The sequence below is a fragment of the Phyllopteryx taeniolatus genome, chromosome 2 (genome assembly GCF_024500385.1).
Source record: "Phyllopteryx taeniolatus isolate TA_2022b chromosome 2, UOR_Ptae_1.2, whole genome shotgun sequence".
Taxonomy (NCBI): Eukaryota; Metazoa; Chordata; class Actinopteri; order Syngnathiformes; family Syngnathidae; genus Phyllopteryx; species Phyllopteryx taeniolatus.
Genome location: NC_084503.1, coordinates 5,436,390 through 5,459,802, shown reverse-complemented (window position 1 = coordinate 5,459,802; position 23,413 = coordinate 5,436,390). Strand labels below are relative to the sequence as shown.

General features: G+C 46.6%; 2 protein-coding genes and 1 non-coding gene across 17 annotated transcripts in view; 1 reads left to right on the top strand and 2 right to left on the bottom strand.

Annotated features, from left to right (window-relative positions):
* The window catches only part of cngb1a (cyclic nucleotide gated channel subunit beta 1a), a 30,198-nt gene extending 24,546 nt beyond the window's left edge, over window positions 1-5,652 (bottom strand). For 3 of the 12 annotated variants that reach the window (XM_061754910.1, XM_061754920.1, XM_061754973.1), the window contains exons 1-8: window positions 5,319-5,650; window positions 2,970-3,058; window positions 2,776-2,837; window positions 2,614-2,710; window positions 2,468-2,528; window positions 1,501-1,573; window positions 441-467; window positions 299-362 (exon numbers count right to left, since the gene is read on the bottom strand). In XM_061754910.1, coding sequence (XP_061610894.1) covers window positions 299-362; window positions 441-467; window positions 1,501-1,573; window positions 2,468-2,528; window positions 2,614-2,710; window positions 2,776-2,837; window positions 2,970-3,058; window positions 5,319-5,610 — 765 coding nt within the window. In that variant the 5' untranslated portion in view covers window positions 5,611-5,650. Of the gene's footprint in view, window positions 1-298; window positions 363-440; window positions 468-1,500; window positions 1,574-2,467; window positions 2,529-2,613; window positions 2,711-2,775; window positions 2,838-2,969; window positions 3,103-5,318 lie in introns of all 12 variants that reach the window. The other 9 variants (XM_061754983.1, XM_061754928.1, XM_061754946.1 and 6 more) reach the window with 9 other exon arrangements.
* A 466-nt stretch (window positions 5,653-6,118) lies between these two features.
* anxa2b (annexin A2b) lies at window positions 6,119-18,906 on the top strand. Of its 4 annotated transcripts, none has more exons than XM_061755628.1 (13): window positions 6,119-6,413; window positions 8,762-8,834; window positions 8,931-9,051; window positions 9,597-9,691; window positions 9,768-9,881; window positions 10,350-10,440; window positions 13,922-14,001; window positions 14,078-14,137; window positions 14,481-14,574; window positions 14,653-14,748; window positions 14,831-14,889; window positions 14,963-15,085; window positions 18,678-18,906. In XM_061755628.1, the coding sequence occupies exons 1-13, from the start codon at window positions 6,388-6,390 to the stop codon at window positions 18,735-18,737; spliced, it is 1,092 nt and encodes a 363-aa protein (XP_061611612.1). In that variant the 5' UTR covers window positions 6,119-6,387; the 3' UTR covers window positions 18,738-18,906. The 4 variants fall into 4 exon arrangements, with proteins under 4 accessions (XP_061611612.1, XP_061611630.1, XP_061611620.1 ...); XM_061755646.1 differs by having other exon boundaries at window positions 6,125-6,413; window positions 8,958-9,051; XM_061755636.1 differs by lacking the exon at window positions 6,119-6,413 and adding an exon at window positions 7,985-8,149.
* A 702-nt stretch (window positions 18,907-19,608) lies between these two features.
* Window positions 19,609-19,680, bottom strand: trnam-cau (transfer RNA methionine (anticodon CAU)). Its single transcript has one exon. It is a non-coding gene; the product is annotated as a tRNA-Met (tRNA).
* Between the last annotated feature and the right edge of the window lie 3,733 nt (window positions 19,681-23,413).

The following is a 23,413-nucleotide window of genomic DNA, read 5'->3' as shown; positions in this document are numbered from 1 at the left end:
CAACTTATTTGCTTTGAGAAATTAGCTTACATGAAGTTCAACATTTCAAGTTGCACTGAAGCAATTATTTATGAGTCAAAGCTCAAATATTAGGTGTGTTGATCTCTTAATGTTTGTCAGTTGATCCAATGGTTAATTTTTTTTTAGGGTATCGTGTTGACGGTTTGTGTAATTGTGTTGACGTGATAGTGATGCTGCTGCGCGGGAATTAAGTCTGCTAAGCTGAGGCCCGCGTCGCAAACGCACTGTCAGCAATGATGTCATCCAGCACCGACGCTAAGACACGAAGAGCGGTCACCTGCTTTTGCGTCGGCCGAGGCAACAGGCGCCCGAGGCCGCTGCCGATCCATCCCATGATACTGCTAAGAGGAGATCAAAGCGTTCAGTGATGACATCATCGAGCTGGGGTGTGGGGGTCGAACCAAAGCCAGTTGACATACTTGGACTGCTTCTCTGCCTCGGCCGTCCTGTCAGGGAACAACATCGTTAGTCCTCGTTAGTGGAATCCACTTGCGGAACGTCACGTGACCAATGCGAAACACGGAATAGCTAACTTCCTGTGTATGCTTTGCTAACGATCAAAACTAGGATTGATTCCATGAACATTTGAAGTCAACCTTGAACTTGCTAAAATTTGGTTTTCTTTATGGCTGCTATCTTTGGACAAAAGTTAAATACATGTATATCATTTATGTATACAAATATGATATGATGTACGTTAGCATGAACAAGTCAAAACACCGTCTATGATCATCTTTGGTGGCTCTGTGGTGACATCTAGTGTTTAAAAAAAGACACTGTCGACGTTGAAAGTTCCTATGGGGGCTTTGAAAGTGCTTTTACTATACCTGATTTGCCGAATGCGGAAGTAGGTGGCGCATAGACCAGATTACTGACGCATTCACTACTCCCTCGTCACAAGACAAGCACTTTCATTTTGTGGAGCGTCCTCGATAGTTCCTCTCAAAACCCTTTCGTAGTTTTCGGGCAGTCGGGACTGATGAGTGATTCCCAATGCACAATGTTAGTTTTGGATTTTCACAAACACTAAGCTCACTGCACAGTCCAACAGCCAACAGAAATTGGCTCGTTTCCTGCAGCACACCCGACCCAGCCGGCCTGGCCTGACCCGGCCCGACCTGATGACACGACCCGACTTGGCCTGACCTGACCACCTGACCCGACTTGGCCCTACCTGACGACACGACCCGACCAGACGATCTGACACAACCCGGTCCGACCCAAAGACCCGACCCTGCCTGACCCGACCCGGCCCGAGGACACGACCAGACGATCCGACCCGGCCCGACCCGACGGCCCGACGACCCGAGGCAGCCTGACCCGACGACCTCTCAGTGCAAACGGAAGCGCTCGCTCGGACTCACGCATGACACGACTGCCATCCGTGAATTGGGACCCAGCGATCGTTGCCGATTGATCAGGAACGATTGATGCGCGTTGTCGCCGTTTGGTTGACAGCCGTTTGCGCGAGAGACTCACCCGGACGGGAGGGGCTCCTCGTCTGCGGCGTCCCGATGCTCGGACTCCACCTCCTCTAGCGGGACATGCGCGGCTGTGCGAAAAAGACCAAAGGACAAAAGCAAAATCAATCAATCCGACCTTTATTTCAATAGCGCCTTCCATACAATAAATGATAAAAGACACAAACACTATCCCACCCTACCGTAGTCTCGGAGCCCCTGAACATCCAACACCCGTGTGTGGAAGTTTAAACGTTTTTACTGTTGTAAATACATAACTTGGCTGCTGAGACATTGCTCAGCCATGTCTGAAGCGCCGCCATTCTGCAGGAGCCGCAAGCAGATCAAACACACAAGGACAGGGCGTAGTAGTCGTAATTGTAAGTTACTAAGACTCCTTTTAGGAAGACCAGAAAGGAGAGTGTTGCAGTACTCAATGCGACTGGAGATAAAAGCATGCATTAGCAACTCTGTCATTTTTTTTTTTAATTATTATTATTTGCTCTCTGAGTTTCAGGACTAATAACTAAAACATCAGTTTTGTCCTGGTTGAGCTGAAGGAAATGTCATGCCATCCAGGACTTGATTTCTAAAATACAGTTAAAAAAAGCATTCATGGGGCTGTGGTCATCAGGAGAAATGGAAAGGTGAAGCTGACATCAGCCTAACTGTGAACACTTATTCCGTTTCTCCTGATGACCCCACTAAATGGCAACATGTGTAAATTAAAACGTGTTGGACCTAAAATTGAACCCTGGGGAACACCACAATCCAATCCATTGTGACATGAATTTCTATCCCAGTGAGTTAGGAATTTAACCAGTGAAAAACAGCACCTGTGAGGCCGATCGTATGGTGCACCATGGTTAAAAGAATTTTGTAGTTTATTGCATCGAAGGCTGCACTAACGTCTCCCTTGTCCGTAAATTGTAAAATGATTTAAAACGAGCAACAAGCAAACAAAACAGAACAAGTCAAAGGCTTGCCGGCAAAGGTGGCGTGAAGTGGTCCTAAAGGCGGAGTCTCACCTGCTGCTACCGCAGCATCCTGAAAAATATCAACACACGCATCCGCATCACATGACCTGAAGGTGGAGCACGGCGAGCGTCAAGTGCATTGTGGGAAATGAAACCTCCGTGGCGGCCTGACGGTTGTTCTCGTTGACGACGAGCGGTGGAAACACCTTGTCCAGACCTTCACTCATCCAACGCACCACGCCCCTCCTGCTTCTACAGAAAGTCAACGTTTACTCCTTCCACTCGAAATCTAAACTACAAATGACGTTGAATGTGACCTGCTCTCTGATGACAACGCCACTTCCTGTCTGGACTCATCCTGGATTGTCACCTTCTGCTCCTGAAAAAAAACAAAAGTCACGGAGAATGTACGAACACAATTATTCCAACGCCAGATTCGCACACGCACACACACACAGGCGCATACATTATGCACACACACACATTCATACACACACACAGTGTGTCTGACCGTTTGGGGGTTGGGTTCGTGGAGTTGGGTTGTCCCGGGGGGCTGAGGAACAATTTTGAGCAGCCAGCTCATCATGATGAAGACTTTTACTGTGAAAGGTCAACATGGACATAATGACCTTCATTCCTCCTGTCTGAATGAGTGAATGAATGAATGAGTTAATCATGGGGAGTGAGTTCATGAGTGAAGGGATGAGTGAATACATTCATGAATGAATGAGTGAAGCATGCGTGAATAAATGAAGGAATGCCAAATGCATGAGTGAATGTTTGAATGAACGAGTGGATGAATGTATGAGTGAATGGATGACTTGGTGAACAAAGTGTATTTTAAGTGGTTGTGGTGTTGTCTCATCCAATTAGTGACAGGCACCTTCATCTTAATCCTCCTCATCCTCACCCCCCTCTCCACTAGTTTTAGCATGCGAGCATTGAGCAAGAGTTCACCAAGAATTCATCAAGTTCTTGTTTGTGAGGCGGCTATCAATCACGTAGCTCAATTTGCTTGCACTCAGTCATGGGTAACCGCTTGGTACCGTTAAAAGCATCCCCTTTTCTGGAAACCCAAAACCCCGACGTGCTTGTTGAACAGTTCGTCATTGTCAAAGAGAGCGAGCCCTTTTCAACACCCCAGCTTGATCAATCATTTGTACAACTAACAGACCCACGTCGGGACTGACCAGTAGCGTCAAAAATGTGAAAAAATAGGGAACTGACCACATTTTAGCAAATGAGAGATTTTGGCCCAATCATGTTTCAAACTAATTATTTCCATCATGTAAAATCTAAATCCAGTACATGCATTGACAAGTATATGATATAATATGAATAGTATAGTATGTATATAAATAATAAGTAGTATCTGAATATACTGTACGTATGGGGAATACGTATGTTTGTGCATATGGACGGAGTGATTTAGCTGCCAAGCAAGCTAAGTATTATTATGAAGAAATAAGATGCCTGATCCCCACATCCCGTTTGGGCTCTCGTAGAATTCAAGCATAAGTCGCCTGTTAGCTATGGTCATTAGAATAACATAATAAATAATGAGATATTTACACACTGTCCCGAACGTCACTACAGTTTTTAGTTTGTAGGTTTTTTTTAGTTTGTTGGTTTCACGAATCATTCGAATATTTGTGAGGCCGTCAGCAATCGACAGCTTGGGCTTTGCACTTTTTGGGGAGCATGGCGGTCATTTTCAAATCCAATAATCCCCCTCACTGGGGTCACAAATTCCAGACTAAACCCCACAAAGAGTGAAATCTGTAATATTTAAGCACACCTGAGGCATGCTTTTACTGCATTGACGGCACTTACATTTCTGACACATTGAAAACAATGCAAACACATTTGAAAATGTAATATCTTGCTCGCTCTCAAGAGCAATGGATAACGCAAAAATATTGTACAGACAGTGTAAGAAAATAGAGTAGTAGCTGTAATAATAACTCCGCGATATAGTGGGGCCGCAAAGTGTGAATTGCGATATAGCGGCGATTACTGTAATTGGAGGACTCATGGTAACGATCTGAAAATGAGCCATACGCGGCCCACCCGTGGCTCACTCGGCAATTTGACCCTTAGAGCAGCGTTGCAAATAAAGGTTTTGCTGTCCCCGACTTCAGTTCAGCACTAATTTGGGAAGCCTTATGGCCGTCCCACTTCTCCAATAATTTTACAATTACAATGAAGGGCAAACAGGATCTCCGAACAGGATCTGTTCTTCACGAACGAAGTTGGAAACGTTTATCCGGTGGACTGCGGCGGAACTCGGCATGGACAAAAGCTCGATTCCGCGGAGTCCCAAAGATTTACCCATAATGACTTCCGGTTGTTCGAGCTTCAAACAGAAGATTCCGATGCTCAATGACGACTCCGGTTTCTTATCATCTCTGGTCGGGTAAACTGGCACGGCTGCCCAATTTGGGGAAAGTCCATGAACGAAGCTGGTGGTTGTGGTGTGCCGCGTCTAGGTAGGCACGACCAGCGACACTTTTGACAAAACCTCTCAAACCGCCGCTGACCTGGAGGTCGTGGACAGAAAAACTTGTTTGCAGGTGGCTCCAAAGCCAACCTGTCCAACACTGACCATCCTGCCCCAATGTCAACCGAATGATAGCTGCGCTGACTTCTGGGACGCTCCCTATATAACAATGATAAATATCTAATTATGATGATGGTCTTTCTTCTTATTCTTATTATTGTCATGAGCATGCTTTGTTCTGAATTTCCACATTGTGCAATAAATAAAGGCCTACTCGTGTCATTGGCAAGTCTAAAGGAAACAATATGATATGATATCCAGTAATATTACAAAGGAAGCGTGAAATACGCTAACCCTGACCTGACTGATTGAGTGACCCTCCAGAAGCATCACCTCCGGACCACGAAAAACCAGGACTAGGAGCAGGAGCAGAGTTTTCCACAACGTGGATGTGGTGTTCTGATGACGAGTGTGAGTGGGAGGATTTAGTGGAAACATCTAAGAGGATTACTGCACTCACCAACACACGCTCCAAAAAGGCAAACAAGATGTGTACGCAACCAATCAGGTCACGCCTGCATGGGTCTCCTTTGATGGACTTCCTGGACACCGTCCAATGCCACCCCCCACCCAGGCTGGGGACTGGCTGCATCGGATCGCCCTGGGCCCCTCGCTGTGGGACGTGTCCCGTCCGCCGGGCTGCTCTCGGGTGGACTCCCGGGCCCTAATCCCGCCTCTCGATTGATTGGGTGGGGTCCTCTGCCCCCGCGGTCCAGGACAGCAATTACAGGACACTTCTGTCCGCCTCTGTGCACGCGAAACGGTGTCAATTCACTCGCATGTGTCCGCAGGCACACGCCCTTGGGAATCTTTCGCTGGGATTGGGGCCACTCACGTCTTGTGACAAATAACTCATGAATATGTGAATTGCTTGTGTATCCCCTCACTCGTACTCTCGTCCAATAGACATTTATAATTTACTTAGTCAATCCCACCGCACTTCAGTTGCACTTGTGTGTTCACGACCTTTGCCCTGCATGCTTCTCCTGTCCTTCCCTCACGGGGTGTAGCACGACTCATATCTCATGTGTCATTGTTAGAGATATATAAGGATTGACTTTTCTCATCACTGTCTTTTGCCTTCTTTTCTCACTCCCCTCTAGAAACGAAGAAGTGACGTCACAGACTCAAGGCCACCAGATTCGAACCAAAGTATTTTTATGAGCCTATTGTTGACACAACTTTGTGTCGCCACGGTAATGCGCCCGTGGTGTATCGTCATGGTAACGCAAAGCAGCTCACCAGCGCCGTGACTGAGCCCTGACTCAGGTGTGGCCGTGTGTGTGTGTGTGTGTGTGCTCTTTAAATACCAATATTTAAAGAGCACACACACACAAACGCGCACACACCTCAGCTCTCCTTGGAGCGTATGCGTGCTTATGCGTGTGTGCAAAGGTAAGAAGTCACATTGAATGTAACCTCTTTAAACTCTTAACAAACATTGACAGGAAATCAACTTTGACTGTTGTGACCACGACAGGAAGTGGCCAACTCTGCCAGCTCAGCTTGCGTCTTCTTAATGTGTTATTTGTTGTTTACATGTTCTTCATGTGCTTCTTAGCGTGTTATCAATATATGCTTGACGGATTTTTAAAGTATTCCTAGTATTCTTGACATGTTTTTAACATTAACCAGTTCTTAATGCCCTCTTTCATTGTTCTTTCAAATATTCATTTTTCTTCTTCCGAGTATGTTCTTAACATCTTCTTAACATGTTCTTAAAGGGGAAGGAAACGCGAAAAAAATGGAGGCAAGAATGTGGTGTATGTGGCGCCACTAAAGTAAACCGTGTATTCTGATTAATATTGCGTTGGTGAAATAATCTCAGGGCGGCCATCTTGGGCAATATCGCCCTGTGCTGTCGACCGAAACGAACCTATGTTCAAACCATCATGTGACCGAGCCGTAGTTGTGCTAGTTATGCTGACATTCACGGGGAGCCCCCCGTCCTGATTTCCGGCTTCGGTCACGTGACGTCCGGGATGCAAGCGCGAGCGCACTTGTGACCCTCTCGTTTCGGTCGAGAGCAGTGGGCGATATTACGTTCTTAAAGTGGTCTTCATATCTTATTAACCTGTTCTGAATTTCAATGTGTTCGTTACGTCTTTTTAATCGGATTTTTAGATATTCTTAATCTTCTTAATGTTTTCAATATTTCCATAACATACTTGTAACATGTTTTACGTTCTTAAGGTATTCTTAACATGGATGGATGGATGGATGGGAGGTATTCTATATTATTTGTGTTCTTTAGATATTCTTAAAATATTTTCAACATTTGTTGAGTTTGTGACATTTTCACGTCCTTAACATGTTTTTGCATTTCTTGATAGGGTTAGCGTTATACATATTCCTAATGTGCGTTAACCTTTTTAAACCTTGTTTTTAATGTCTTCTTAACATGTTTTACATATTCCCTAACATGTTTTTGATGTGCCATTAAAGTGTTGAATGTCGTAACATATTGTTAACATAGTTCTTGGCGTTTTCTTAACATCGTGTTCTCAGCCATTTTCTTAGCGACAGTGACGACGCTTCTATCCTTCCAAAGCTGCAGCAGGTATCAAAGCACAGCTAGGCGCTAAAAGCTACATGATAAAGGCTTCCCGCTAACAGCTACGTTCAACACGTGCTAAGCTAACACATACACGCTGAGAGCTACGCGTAAATACTTTCATGCTCACGAGTCCGGGTGTTCCAATTTTTTTCTTCTCTGCTTGTGGTGACCTTTGAACACGTTGAGCATACGTGATCTATAACAGGAAATGCTAGTCAAAGGTCAACACGTCTCCTTTGATCGCGAAGGCTATCTATCTTGTGTCCTATCGGCTTTTGCTGCTCCACCCGCCCGCAGCCGCCGCGTCCGGCGCCGGAAAACAAACACACCCAAATGTGTACCGTAATCAGTCACTCATTCTCGAATCACGCCCTTTTTATACAGCGGACCTAGATAGTTACTCCACTCAGGGTTAGGGTCATTCCTGACTCCCTTTTCACATTAGCACCTACGACCTGTTCCACACATCAAGATAATCGGGATGGGTTTGTCCCGATTTGGCCCCTTCCCGACCCAGGACGACAAAGGCCAGAGCATCTTGCCTTCTACGCTGATCCTATAAGATGAACCTGAGGTGTGAGAAGAGTGAATTTGTCGCGATAATCGGATCCGACAATGCTAATTATTAAACACGTTCAATATTCACGACCAAAAATCTTCACGTGTGTTTGGAACGATGTCGAATCCTGAGCCAGACTTGGTGAATTGTGACGTGAAACGGATTGTGGGGACTGTAGCCAGTCAAGAAGCGACCTGGTTGACGACCGCAAATCAAAACAAACGCCTTTCCCGACGTCGTACTTTGTATAAAAGTGGCTTCATCAGACGGCAAGAAGACTTCTTTTCCAAAGCGAGCCTTTTTATTGACAACATCGCCATTCTACCACACTTCGCCTCCATCTGTTTGCAGAAACGCTCTCATTTTTGTATGTTTGTTTGTTTGATATGTGTCTTGGAGGACTTGATTCTAGAACAGAATCTTCATGTGTGTGATGTTCTGCGTTGAGTTTAGCGGAGCGCACCAGACCCCCCCCCCCCCCCCCCCACTCCCCCCCAAATACAACCAAAACTGTTCAATGGCTGATTTATTTATCTTCAGGTGTGAGGTCTGGAGCAGACAAAAAATCTTTCAACATTTGAAAAATCCTTCCAAGTGTACCAGGCCTAAGTCCATTTCCCCCTGCAGGTCAGAGGTCAGGGTAATCAAAATGGCGCTGGTGTCCGAGTTCCTGGGACAGCTGACGCTGTCGTACGGCACGGTGAGTCTGACGACATCACGGGAAGCAGGAAGTGTTTTGAGAGCGAGGGAGCGACCTTGTTGAAGTTTCCTTGCTAAGCATCTTTGGGCCAATCAGGACAAAGCTGTAGCGTATCCTCTGCAGGAGGCGGAGCCTACCTTTCCCACCGTGGTCGCCTTCCGAGACTTTGACCCAATCAGCGACGCCGCACGACTAGATGCCGCCCTGAGGACCAAAGGTTATTGTTATTATGACTATTATTATGATGATATGATTATTATTTCAGTTAACTTACAAGTGCCCCAAATTCCTGAGTCACTGTACAAAGCGTTGCTGGCTTGATTTTTTGTTTTGTGTTGAAAGCTCAAATTTGAATGACGAAGTGAAAAGGAAAAATGGAGGTCGTGTGATGCTCCGGCATGCGGGCAAGGAGAGCCACAGTTGCCGATGCAATTTTGAACCTTTTTTATCGAACGGGACGAAAAGTCCCACACACGAATACGAAGTGAGATCGTGTGCAATTAGCTGCTGTAGGCCACCTTCTCACACGCAAACGAGGCCACGCCCTTTAAAGGCACACATCCAACTCATGAATACTACAGTACCTACAGTAATTACGCTTTATTAAACCAATTTATCCTGCGGTATCCTGCGCATTTTCAACACAAATTATCTTGCAAAAGGACATGACTTGTGAGCTTGGTCACGGAACAAATTCAATGTGTAAATCAAGGCAGTTTGCGCTGCATTACGTTTGTGATATTTCTGGGTTCGGGCCTTCAGGAGTGGACGAGCAAAGCATCATCGATATTCTGACGCGAAGGTCGTACGAGCAGCGGCAAGAGATCGCCTTCGGGTACGAGCGCATGGCCAAGAAGGTGAGCCGCCCGCCCGCATGCCCGCCCGCCCGCCCTCGACATCGTCACATGACGAGGGCGTCCGCGTGTGTTGCAGGACCTGCAGACGGCCTTGAAGGGGGCACTGTCGGGATCTTTGGAGGCGCTGATGCTGGGCCTGATGAAAAGTCCCGCCCAGTACGACGCCTTGGAGCTCAGAGCTGCCATGAAGGTGCGTCTGCGATTACGATGACAAAGACGACAATGAAGACAAGAGCTACGATAACGGCGACAACAACGATAATGACTGCAGCGATGATGATAACGATGGAAACAACCACGACAACGATACAATCAAGAAGGGGACAGTGAAGACAGCGACATCGCTATAACAATAATGACCGCAACAACGATGATGATATGGGGTTTTGAGTTTTTCCTTGCCCGATTGGGGGGTTTAGATTAGGGGATGTCGGATAACACCGACGGCAACAGCCACGATGGTGAAAATGACAACGGCGACGATGAAAACAACCCCGACAACCATTACGATTGTGAAGACGTCAGTGACTACGACGATGACCATAATGACAATTGCGGTGATGATCACGATGATCACAATGACGACAGCAACCATATGACTCTAATGACAACGACGACAACGCAGATGCTGATGGCGACCGCACATTTTTCTGCTCAGGGTCTGGGAACCGACGAGGAGACGCTCATCGAGATGGTCTGCTCCCGAAACGACCGAGAACTGGCCGACATCCAAAAAGTGTACCGCGAACGTGAGTCGCTCAGTCCTCACTTTTCCTGCTTGCACCTTCAACGTTGAACGGTGCACGGGGGAGGTTTGGGGTTTGAATCTCAGTTTGCATGTTTTCTTTACTCTCATGTTTCAAAGGCATGTCAACATGCTAGCTTCATTGAAGAGCAACAAATTGTCTATTGGTGGGAAAGCTTGCTTTTCTACATGTGCCCTGACATTGACTAGCGACCAGTCATTTATTAGTCTTAAAGCTGCCGTACACCGAATGACGGGGCGGAACCCGACTGAAATGTCGTGCAGTGTTCGTGGTTTGGCAACTGTTGTCATGAGCGGACGATCAGTCTGCCGCTGTTTTTGCCACGATTTAAAATTTGAATTGCGGTGCACACCGTCGCGGCTTTCAGCCAATCAAAACCCTAACCTTAAGGCAAATAATGCATCTGTGGTACTATTTCTAGGCATGAAAGCATACGGTTGCTCGCAAATACTCACTTCTGTCCTGAGTCTAGCCTACACTACTCTTTCCAAAAACTTCACTGTGTGGCTTATCAACTTTATTCCTCTGTAGTTCCCACAGCTCTGCACATCACCCTTGTTCATAAAAATGGGCAACAGCACACTTTTCCTCCATTCCTGCAGCATCTTCTCACCTGCTAGAATTATGTTGACCAAGCTGGTCAAAAACTCCACAGCCACCTCTCCTAGATGCTTCCATACCTCCACAGGAATGTCATCAGGACCAACTTCCTTTCCATTTTTCATCCTCTTTAATGCCTTTCTAACTTCCCCCTTACTAAGCATTGCCACTTCCTGGTCCCCCACACTTGCCTCTTCTACTCTCCCTTCTCTCTCATTTTCCTCATTCATCAACTCCCCAAAGTATTCTTTCCATCTATCTATCCAGCACACTACTGGCACCAGTCAACACATTTCCATCTCTATCCTTAATCACTCTAACGTGCTGCACATCCTTCCCATCTCTATCCTTCTGTCTGGCCAACCTGTGTCGATCTTTTTCTCCTTCTTTATTGTCCAACCTGGCATACATGTCATCATATGCCTCGTTTGGCCTTTGCCACCTCTACCTTCGCCCTATGTCACATCTCCATGTATTCCTTTCTCCTCTCAGTGTCCCACTTCTTCTTAGCTAACCTCTTTCCTGAACTTTGAGGCTCGTGAACAAGACACCAAGATAGTTGAACTCCATTTGGGGCATGATCTCATCGCTGAACTGGAGAGGGCGTAGAGGAGGTCCACTGTTCCACAGCCAGGACGAAAACCACACCGCTCCTCCTGAATCTGAGATTCCACTTTCCTCCCAATCACGCCCTTCCAGGTCTTACTGTCATTGCCCACGTGAGCATTGAAATCCACAAGCAGAACAATGGAGTCCCCAGCGGGAGCGCTCTACAGTACCCCCTCCAAGGACTCCATAAAGGGTGGGTACTCTGAACTGCTGTTTTGTGCATAGGCACAAACAACAGTCAGGAACCGTTCCCCCACCCGAAGGCGGAGGGAGGCTACCCTCTCGTCCACCGGGGTGAACCCCAATGTACAGGGCTCCTTGCCTGCCATTGTTAGGGTTAGGTGACGTTCCATGTCCCGAGAGCCAAGGTCCCCTGCCTTCGGCCACCACCCAGCTCACACTGCACCCGACCCCTATGGCCCCTCCCACAGGTGGTGAGCCCATGGGAAGGGGAACCCACGTTACCCTTTTGAGCTGTGCCCGGCCAGCCCCCATGGGTGCCGGCCCGGCCTTCAAGCCCCACCTCCAGGCCTGGCTCCAGAGGGGGGCCCCGGAGACCCGCGTCCGGGCAGGGGAAACGGATGTCCATTTATGTTTATCATCATAAGGGTTCATTTGTGCCGTGCTTCGTCTGGTCCCTCACCTAGGACCTGTTTGCCATGGGTGACCCTGCCAGGGGTTTAAAGCCCCAGACAACTTAGCTCCTAGGATCACTGGGACACAAACCCTTCCACCACGATAAGGTGACGGTGCGAGGAGCCTTATCAAGTATATTCAATGCCTGTTTTGGGGGGAAAAAACTGCACCCAAAGTAGTTTCATCTGATGTTTGTGAACCCAGTAACAAAAAAATGCTAAATTAGCGAAGGCTAACAACTGCGAAAAAACAACTGATCTGTATGGGTTTTTTTCAGATGAGCCACAAGAGACAACGCATTCTTAGTGCAACTATTCTCAGTCATTCTTCAGTCATGCCGTGGATGGGGACTATCTTGCGGAATGGTCCTGCTTGATATTCCTCCTTGTCATTGCTGTCCCCTTTTTTCACGCAAGATCGCAACGATTCAGTCAAGACCTCAACGGCGCTTGACTTTCCCTTTCTCTCATGACGTCTTTTTTGTAATGTTTTGTCGTCACCCGTGCAGGTTGAAAAAAGTAACCAGCCTATTTTGACAAAGTAAGGGGTAGAAAGTGTAGATATCTGTTTTCAAATGGAGGGAGTCAAAGTAAAAAGTGGTCAGAGAAATAAATACTCAAAGTAAATTATGTGGTTACTTCCTGCCATTGGCCCGTTTCTCTTAATGGCGACGTTCTCAGCTCCTTGCTATTCGTTGCTCGGAATCGGTTCTCATGCCGGCTGCCATACTAAGGTGCTTCTCAACTGTCTTCGGCGCGCATCAAGGTGCGAGGGTCGAGAATCGAGGAGGTTCCACGGGCGAGCCTAATTCGAGCGAGCACCGATGTCACATTTGCGACATTGATGTTGAAAAATGGTCGTCTGCCAGCAGGACTTCAAATGTTATTTTCTGTTCTTGTTATTCCTTCATTATTTGAGTTTGGATATACATATTTTGCTGAGTGTCTGTTCTATTTGGGGCAGTATTTAACACTAAAATGAAGTAACTACACTGGCTCACGGTTACTACTTCTAACAAAACACCTATTTCTAAGGTGTGAACAGTAATTAGGCTTTCATTTTGTCAAGTGCATTTGGCCACATTAAAAATGAAAACGTTTCAATGGTTCTACGCATTTCTTTTGTATTGAACCTAATACATGAGCACTTTATATGTATTTACAAGTCACGAGCGGGGGTGCGCGGCGTGCCGGGGAACACCCCTCACGATCGTCTCCGCATCTGCAAAGTTGTGAGTTGGCGTAACAGTGTTATATGTCATATTCCACTTGAATGTATTCCCACTTGAAACATAACATAACGTGGCGACAGTAATAAATCAGCCACAGGGACGATTGATTTGTGACGCGCGTCATCTTTAGTTGCCGTCCCTGTAACACGACGTCATTGAGGAACGATTGTGTCACTTCCCCCGCAAATGTCTACCTCCTCCCCCGCCTCGCTCTTCTGTCAACCTCCTCGATGGACTTTTGGGTGGTTGGCGCCAATATGTAACTGGGGAGCGAGGAGATTGCAAACAAAGAAATGAGATTGGCCCATCGTGATGTGACTCCTCTCTTCCAAAGTCATCCTAGATCGTCTCCAGCTCACCCTAACCTGTTTGCCCATTTGTCCTCAGTGTTTAAGAAAGATCTGGAGAAAGACGTCGCAGGAGACACGTCGGGAGATTTTGCTAAACTGCTGCTCGCTCTCATTCAGGTTGCTCACTAATTCATGGTAACCACACCGGCTAATGCTAACTATTGCTAACTAACAACCGTTTTGTTGTCTTCAGACCAAGCGAGACGAACCTTCCAACGTAGTCGACTATGAGAAGATTGACGACGACGCCAAGGTTCGTTTGGTGACATCGACAAACGTTTTGTTACAGGCCAGATTGTGTTTGCGCTTTCCCTCAGAGGGACCCTTATGACTGTGAAACCATATAACTGTTTAAGCTCCTCAGCGTATTATTACACAAATTGGTGAATAACTCATTTTGTCGAAGATAATATTTTGCTCAAGTTATTGTAACAAGGGGTTTCGTAATCCAATATGTCAACGTTATTCTTCATTACATATATAACTGTTTGAAATGTTGGCCTTAAGTTTGACACCTGTGGGTTACATCAATCGATGAATCGACCGATCGATCAATGATGCATTGAGCTGTGGCCACGCCCTCTTTGTGACATCAGAGCCTCTACGAAGCCGGCGTGAAGCGCAAAGGAACCGATGCGGCCGTATGGATTTCCATCTTGACGCAGAGGAGCGCCACTCACCTGCAGAGAGGTGAAGTGCGCCCCGTCAGATTCAGTACATTATCACAACTCGTCAGGTCACATCACGCTACGTGTGCGTCTGCGCTAGTGTTTGAGCGCTACAAGAGCTACAGCCCGTATGACTTGAAGGAAAGCATCTGCAAGGAAGTCAAAGGCGACCTCGAAAAATCTTTCCTGACTCTCGGTACTTTTTTCTCCTTCCTCTAACGTGATAGCATGTTAGCATGGCATTGTTTACTTTGATGAGTGTGCGTGTGTGCATGCAGTGGAGTGTTTGGAGAACAAACAGATGTACTTCGCCGACAGACTCGATGAGGCTATGAAGGTAACGTCGAGGCAACGTGTGACCTACATGTGACCTCTGTCTGACCTCTATGTGACATCTGTGCGACCTTCAGGGCAAAGGTGCCAAGGAGAAAGTTCTCACCCGCATCCTGGTGTCTCGATGTCAAGTGGACTTGATGAAGATCAGAAGAGAGTTCAAGAAGCGACACGGACGCTCGCTCTACCGCGCTATCAGTGTGAGGAATATGCAAATAACAACAATAGTAATCATCATCATAATTGTTTCAGGCACCTAAATATAGTGTACTTGTACACTATATTAGCTACACCATCTTCGTGTTGACAGAGGCTTACATTCAGGGCTGCGGGTTAACCCTAAATCTCCTACTATACACCAACGGGTGTATTGCTCCCGGCTGCCAGGCCTGCCGGGAGCAACACAGGGTTTAGTGTCTTGCCCAAGGACACTTTGGCAGCAGACAGCCGGAATCGGGATTCGAGCGCCGACCCTTTGGTCACCGGACGACCCGCTCTACCAACGGAGCCGCCGCCGCCCCGCGTATTAGCGGAAATAGGACCCCCAGGAAAGGGCGACTAGACCTATTTAACCAAGCGAGCAAAAGACAGTGAGCATATACCACGAGGAAGAAAATAAAACGATGACAAAAGCACTGAGATGAAAAACAAGAATAAAACAAGGACAAAAAAAGTAGATGGATGGAGCGCGATAAGAGACAGACACCCAAAAGTCAAATCAACCCAACTAACGGATGGAAAAGATACAAATGGTCAAATAAGGTCAAATAAGAGGGGTACTCAGAAACACGAAAATCAAATTACAAATGACGCAAAGAACATGCAAAGTCAAATCTAAAAAAGAAAAGAAAAGGAAAACAAAATTAGAGAAACTAACTCAGGACTCAAGTCTAAACCACACAAGTTTAAAAACACGAGTGTTTGATTGCATAAGCTTCCAGGTCAGGAAAAGTAGGGAAAATGGAAACTATTGTATGGAAAAATAGTCATGTTTCCAAGACTCTTACAACAGCTCTATTTTCTAAACAAAAAATGATTAATATCTAAAAAATATTTTGATAGATCGATCCGTTTCTTTTAAGGTGCTTGGAAGCGCAGCTACAATGTTTGTGTGCGCGCACACAGTATTAAACCTGTACTATGGTCTTGGTGAATACTCGATTCTGATTGGCTAAGAAAATTCCATAAGTCTACATGATCAGCGCGGCACGGTGGACGACTGGTTAGAACGTCAGCCTCACAGTTCTGAGGACCCGGGTTCAATCCCCGGCCCCGCCTGTGTGGAGTTTGCATGTTCACCCCGTGCCTGCGTGGGTTTTCTCCGGGCACTCCGGTTTCCTCCCACATCCCAAAAACATGCCTTCATTGGAGACTCTAAATTGCCCGTAGGCATGACTGTGAGTGCGAATGGTTGTTTGTTTGTATGTGCCCTGCGATTGGCTGGCAACCGGTTCAGGGTGTACCCCGCCTCCTGCCCGATGACAGCTGGGATAGGCTCCAGCACACACGCCCGCGACCCGCGTGAGGAGAAGCGGATGGATACATGATCAGCTGATTACGAAAACAATAATGAGTGAGTTAATCATTTCCTTTGTTTGGGGACGACAACACCTTTGATGAGGAAGTGAGGAAAAATGAAGAGACAGAAGCGGCACAAAGAGTTAACCCCGTAAGAGTGAAATCCACTCGCTGACCAGAAGGATAAACTCAACATGAAGAAAACAAAATAAGCGATTAAAACACAGAAACAGAAATATACAAAGTAAACACCTCACTGCTGATGTTTGAATGAAACCCTGCCGCCGTCCAGTCAACGAAGACCTGTCGGGAAAGCACAGCGTTGCTGGCAACAACCGTCGCACACAAATATACTTGATATTGGTGTCATAATACAAACTGATTTCATCGTCATGCCTGTGGTTCAAGTTATGATTTAACATTGCCAAACCAGGAAATCAATTTGCTGGAGTGCTGAATAGCGTTGACATTGCCTTTGGGGCAATTGGGGTGTCCAAACTTTTTCCTTCAAGGCCCGTATACAGAAAAAACGATGGCCACTTTGACATTCTTCGACGTTGATTTATTATACATGCTAAAACCAGTCCATCAAGCAATTATAGATTATAGTTATTTTTTAAAACTGCTACGTTTTTCAATAACATTTCAGGTCGTGTCAAATGTCGCTTTTAGCATATGGCGGGCCGCTAAAAAACAGACAGTGGGCCACAAATGGTCCCTGGGCTGTAGCCTGGACACCACTGCCTGAGAAAGGTTAGGGGATCGGAATTGACTTCACAGTCAGAAGAACATGACGAGAAACAAGAACGAGGCAGCCGGTGCTGAGTGAGTCGTAGTCCGTCATCTGTCTCCTGTTTCTCCCGCGCATCCCCATTTTTAAATTTTTTGGGTTGGAATGAGGAACAGCTGTGTGCAGAAAGCTCCGCCCATCCAACAAACAGCAACTGGAAAAGAACAAGCACGGCAACCTGGCAGGACCGCACGATCGTGACAATAATAAGAAGCGTATCAATACACTCGCTCCCCGTTCGACGAGGAGATACGTCACAGACTCACCCGCAATTCGTACAAATCTGTGCAATCGGGAGTATAGCGGTGATGAAGCCTTGTTGCGTGAACTGATGAAGCCTGCTCGCTCAGATCAGATCAAATCAAATCAAATCCAACTTTATTCACACGGCACTTTGCTTACATAAGTTCAAATCATTGCCAGGTGAGGAAACGCCACGTAACACGTAAGTTTTTTTCCAATCTGAAAAGATGTTTTTATCTGCTACAGACCTCACTCATGAAGATCACAAATCTGGCTTTGACACATTTTGGTCGTATTGTGTGCGGTGGGCTCCGATAATCTCGCGCATGAAGATTCTGTTCCGTCACCGATCTCAAATCCGGTCCTCCGAGACACAAATCCCATGTGATCAAACATGATCCAACAGAAAAGTTAACACTAGCGAACATGTTGCGCCGAAGTTTCCCCAGTGTTGAAGACAGACGTAGACGAGAATGTTGTAGAATGGCGATGGCGTCGAAAAAAAGATTTGCTTTGGAAAATACCTTTTGCCATCTGGGCAGAACAGGTTCTATTTACAGCTGCTTACATGTTCATCGTTCATCAGTCAGGTCGCTTTTTCATCAGCCACATTCCGTTTCGTGTCACAATTCACGCAGGCACGACTCGGGACGAGTTGGCTTTCTCACACGCGGAGAGTTTTGCTCGTAAATATTGAACATGTTTTGTTCACGTGGTCTCTATGTGCGAACTGGACCTGAGAGATAGGGTGAGAAGCTCAGTCATCTGGTAGGGGCTCAGAGTTGAGAGGATCCAGATGAGGCAAGATGGTCTTGGTTCTGCTGGACGCCTGGGATGCCTGGGAAGAACTGGACCAAGTGCCTGGGGAGAGGAAATTCTGGGCTGATGGATGATAGATGGGAAGATGGATGGATGAATGGATTGAGGGATGGGAGGATGAATGGATGCAGATTGTAAAAGCGGGTCCGTGTCCGTGACATCATTTAGGCCAGCAGAGTCGGCCTCGCTGGTGCCGGCGCTTGCGTCCAGCGCAGCTGACCTGACAGGTGGCGCTCCAAAACGACGGCAAGGTTGCGAAGGTGTCGGCATGGAATGAGCGCCAAGCGGAAGTTGAGTGTGGTTATGCTGAGGGATTCTGCGCTTGTGCTGATGATTCGCTTTTGTCGTCGTTGAGCTGAGGAAAGATCTCTTCGTCTTCATCCTCGTCGTCGTCACGGTGATGTTGTTTTGTTTGCTTTCAGGAACACACCAAAGGCGACTACCAGAAGGCTTTGCTCAGCTTATGTGGAGGAGATGACTGAACTCGCTCAACGTACGTGCGTGCGTGCCTCCGATGACAAAAGGACACACACACACACACTTACACAGACACACACACACACACACTAACCCTAACCACACACACTCGAGCCCCACGTGCTGCCTGAGCTGCTCTTGTCAATCTAACATTAAACAAAATGAAAGAAATCAGTTTCCCGCATTTCTGTCTGTTGCATCACAGGACCACCAGACGGCAGCACAGAGAGAGAGAGAGAGAGAGACTTTATCTATCCTGCGAGGGAAATTAGATCCACAAAAGGCATTTGTATCAATTATTTAATTAATACACTTATTTTATTTTTCAATCTATCAATCAGAAAACAAATAGAATTATAGAGCACATTTCCGACGTAAAGAACGCAACCCAAAGTGTCTCACATACTGTAGCTCAAAACAGCAAGAAATATCCAAACACCTGGCCCTCCCATCCTCGCATACGGTGGCTGAAATAATATTTAACACTCCAGCAGCCCCGCGACCCAAGTGAGGATAAGCGGCAAAGAAAATGGATGGATGGACGTACGTCACCATTTTTCTCATTACATGACAAACTGTATATTTCCAAAGGTGCTATTGACATGAAAATTTCACCAAATGTTGGGAACAACCCAAGTAATCCATACGTACAAAGAAAGAAGAAGAAGAATCACCTTTATTGTCATGAACATGCATGCATGCATGCACACAAAATGTGTTCTCCGCATTTTAGCCATCACAGTGAACACGTACACACCACAGCCGTGAGTCCGGGGGATGTTGGCAGATGTTCCAGTCCGGGCTCTTGAACCTAGGTCCTCCACGGTGGGAGGCGATGATCTTAACCATTGGGCCACGGCTGTCCGAAAAGAGTTCTAGCAGAGGATGGTTTCGATCCATCGACCTCTGGGTTATGGGCCCAGCACGCTTCCGCTGCGCCACTCTGCTGCTTATTCGTTCTACTTTCAGCTGCTGCTGAAAGTAGAACGAATAAGCTCAGAAGTGTGTGTGTGTGTGTAATAATGTGAAATGACACAGGGAAAAAGTATTAAACACACCAGCTGGTATTTATTGAATACTTTGTACAAACGCCTTTGTTTGCAATGACAGCTTCAAGACACCTCCTGTATGGAGAAACTAGTCGCATGCATTGCTGTGCTGTGATTTTGGCCCATTCCTCCACACAAGCAGTCTTCAAATCTTCAAGGTTCAGTGGGCTTCTTTTATGGACCTTGAGTTTGAATTCTTTCCATAGATCTTCGATTGGATTCAAGTCAGGTGATTGGCTGGGTCGGTTCTAGTAGCTTTATTTTTTTTTCTTTGAAACCAATTGAGAGTGTCCCCGGCAGTATGTTTTGGATGATTCTCCTGCTGAAATTTCCACCCTCGTTTCATTTGAATCATCCTCGTAGATGGCAGCCGATTTTTGTCAACAAAGCTGCATTTGCCCATTCATCCTTCCTTCAATAATGTGGCTTACCAGTACCATTTGCTGAAAAGCAGCCCCACACCATCATGTTCCCGCCTCCGAACTTGACTGTTGATATGGTGATTTTAGCATGTGCAGTGCCATTTCTCCTCCAAACGCGGTGTGCATTATGGCATCCAAACAGTTCAATTTTGCTCACATCTGACCACACTATATTCTCCCAGTATTTAACTGGCTTGCCCAAATGTTCTTCAGCAAACCTGATGTGAGCTTTGACATGTTTTTTTTCAGCAATGGGGTCTTGCGTGGTGAGCATGCTTACAGGCCACGGCGGCGGAGTACATTACTCACTGTTTCCCTTGTCAATAGCACTTTTGGAAGCATATTGAGTGAGAAAAATGGTGACGTGTTAAATACTTATTTCAGCCGCTGTATAAAAGCAAACAGACATGTACACCTATTCACGAACAGTTTAGAGACACGGCAAGGCATCGCCAATCCTAGGCGAGGAAAGACAACCCGTGGGAGCCGTCCACACCGAGCGGTGGTACGTTTCGCAGCAACAGAGGATGCCACCACTGAGACCACCACGACAGGTGTCGATTCCAGGGGCGACTCCTTTTAAAAGCATCAGCAGTCTCTGTGTTCCTGATGCTCTCTGGCAGGCCGTAACAGAGGCGCGGGCCATCATGGCTGAATGCAGCCTCTCTGTGGATTTTTGTTCTGGTTTTTGGAATGATCAAAAGGGCTCTGCCGGAGGACCTCAAGACCCATGAGGGTTGATATGATAAAAGCATATCAGATAGATAGAGTTTTTCCTTGCCCGATTGGGGGGGTTTAGATTCGGGGATGGAGTCAGTCTTTACCAACGGTGGGCCTATGAAGCCCTTTGAGACTCTTTGTAATTAAGGGCTACACAAATAATCTTGACTTCACTTGATTTCCCAGGACCGTGAAGACATTTAAAAACTAGTAAAATAGCCTTCCAATTCATCCTGGAACACACGGGGAGTCAATACAGTCATCTTAAAACTGGTGCAACTCGCTATTACCCTCTGGTTTTTGTCAGCACACGAGCAGCTGAGTTCTGAAGTACAAACCTCAATTCCAATGAAGTTGGGACGTTGTTTGAACATCCATCCATCCATCCATCCATTTTCTGAGCCGCTTCTCCTCACGCGGGTCGCGGGCGTGCAGGGGCCTATCCCAGCTGTCATCGGGCAAGAGGCGGAGTACGCCCTGAACTGGTTGCCAGCCAATCGCAGGGCACATACAAACAAACAACCATTCACACCTACGGGCAATTTAGAGTCTCCAATCAACCTAGCATGCATATTTTTAGGATGTGGGAGGAAAGCGGAGTGCCCGGAGAAAACCCACGCGGGCACGGGGAGAACATGCAAACTCCACACAGGCGGGGCCGAGGATTGAACCCGGGTCCTCAGAACTGTGAGGCGGACGCTCTAACCAGTCGGTCTCTGTGCCTATTCCATCCATCCATTTTCTGAGCCGCTTCTCCTCACTAGGGTCGCGGGCGTGCTGGAGCCTATCCCAGCTGTCATCGGGCAGGAGGCGGGGTACACCCTGAACTGGTTGCCAGCCAATCGCAGGGCACATAGAAACTAACAACCATTCGCACTCACAGTCAGGCCTACGGGCAATTTTAGAGTCTCCAATTAATGCATGTTTTTGGGATGTGGGAGGAAACCGGAGTGCCCGGAGAAAACCCACGCAGGCACGGGGAGAACATGCAAACTCCACACAGGCGGGACCGGGGATTGAACCCCGCTCCTCAGAACTGTGAGGCTGACGCTCTAACCAGTCGGCCACCGTGCCGCCCTCTGTGCCTATTGTTTATTTACATTTTTTTTATTTTAATTTTATTTTTTTTGCAAATATTCTCTCAATTTGAATTTGATGCCTGCGACACACTCCCAAAAGCTGGGACAGCAGCAACAAAAAAGTTGGGAAAGTTGCGGAATTCTCCCAAAACACCTGTTTGGAACATTCCACAGGTGAACTGGTTCATTGGAAACAGGTGAGTGTCAAGATTGGATGTAGAAGGAGCATCCCCAAAGACTCAGTTTACACAAGCAAGGATGGGGCGAGGTTCACCACTTTGTGAACAACCGCATGAGCGAATAGTCCAATAGTTTAAGAACAACGTTTGTCAATGTACAATTGCAAGGAATTTAGGGATTTCATCATCTACGGTTCATCGTATCATCAAAAGATTCAGAGAATCTGGAGAAATCTCTGAAAATAAGCAGCAAGGCCGAAAACCAACATTGAATGCCAGTGACCTTGGATCCCTCAGGTGGCACTGTATTTAAAAATGGCATTAGTATGTAAAGATATTGCCACGTGGGTTCAAGAAGACTTCTGAAAACCATTGCCAGATAACGGAGTTAGTTGCTACATTTAGAAATGCGAGTTAAAACTACCACGCAAAGAGAAAGCCATACAGCAACACCCAGACAAGCCTCCAGCTTCTGTGGGCACCACTTCATCTGAGATGGACTGACGCAAAGTGGAACAGTGTGCTATGGTCTGATGAGTCCACATTTCAAATTGCTTATAGAAATCATGGACATGATGTCCTCTGGGTCAAAGAGGAAAAGGACCTTCTCGATTGTTATTAGCGCAAAGTGGCATGGGTAACTTACACTAATGCTGAAAGGTTTTGGACATATAACATATGCTGCCATCCAAGCAACATCTTTTTCTGGGAATTCCTGGTTTATTTCAGCAAGACAATGGCAAGCCACATTCTGCACATGTTACAACAGCGTGGCTTCGTAGTACTTTTTCAGAATCTCGGTGCAGGCACCTAATTTACAACCACAGAATATTTGTTTTTCTGTTTTGTTAATTTGTGCCTCCAAAAAAATGTGGTTGGATGTGTGGAATAAAATCAAGCCCAGAGTCAAAAATGACACCCAGGTTCTTAACACATTGTGAGGGTTTAAAATTGTGTAGTCTTGGTAACGGTTTCTCTCTCGTGCCTTCAGGACTGATAACTGAAACCTCTGTTTTGTCCTGGTTGAGCTGTAGGAAATTCCCTGCCATCCATGACTTAATATCTAAAATACAGTTAAGAAGCGTATCAATTGACCCTGTGTCATCAGGAGACACGGCGATGTACAGCTGTGTGTCATCTGCGTAACTTCCCCAAGGGGAAGCCTGTATTCTGGGTTAAGGAGAACTGGACCTTAAATTGACCCTTGGGAAACCCCACACACAATTTGATGT

Excerpts from the sequence above, each read along its gene's own strand:
- anxa2b (XM_061755628.1), top strand. The coding sequence starts at position 6,388 with ATGCGTGCTTATGCGTGTGTGCAAAG. Across the intron at positions 10,441-13,921 it reads CCAAAAAGTGTACCGCGAAC|TGTTTAAGAAAGATCTGGAG; the intron begins GTGAGTCGCTCA and ends ATTTGTCCTCAG. Across the intron at positions 14,138-14,480 it reads AGATTGACGACGACGCCAAG|AGCCTCTACGAAGCCGGCGT; the intron begins GTTCGTTTGGTG and ends TTGTGACATCAG.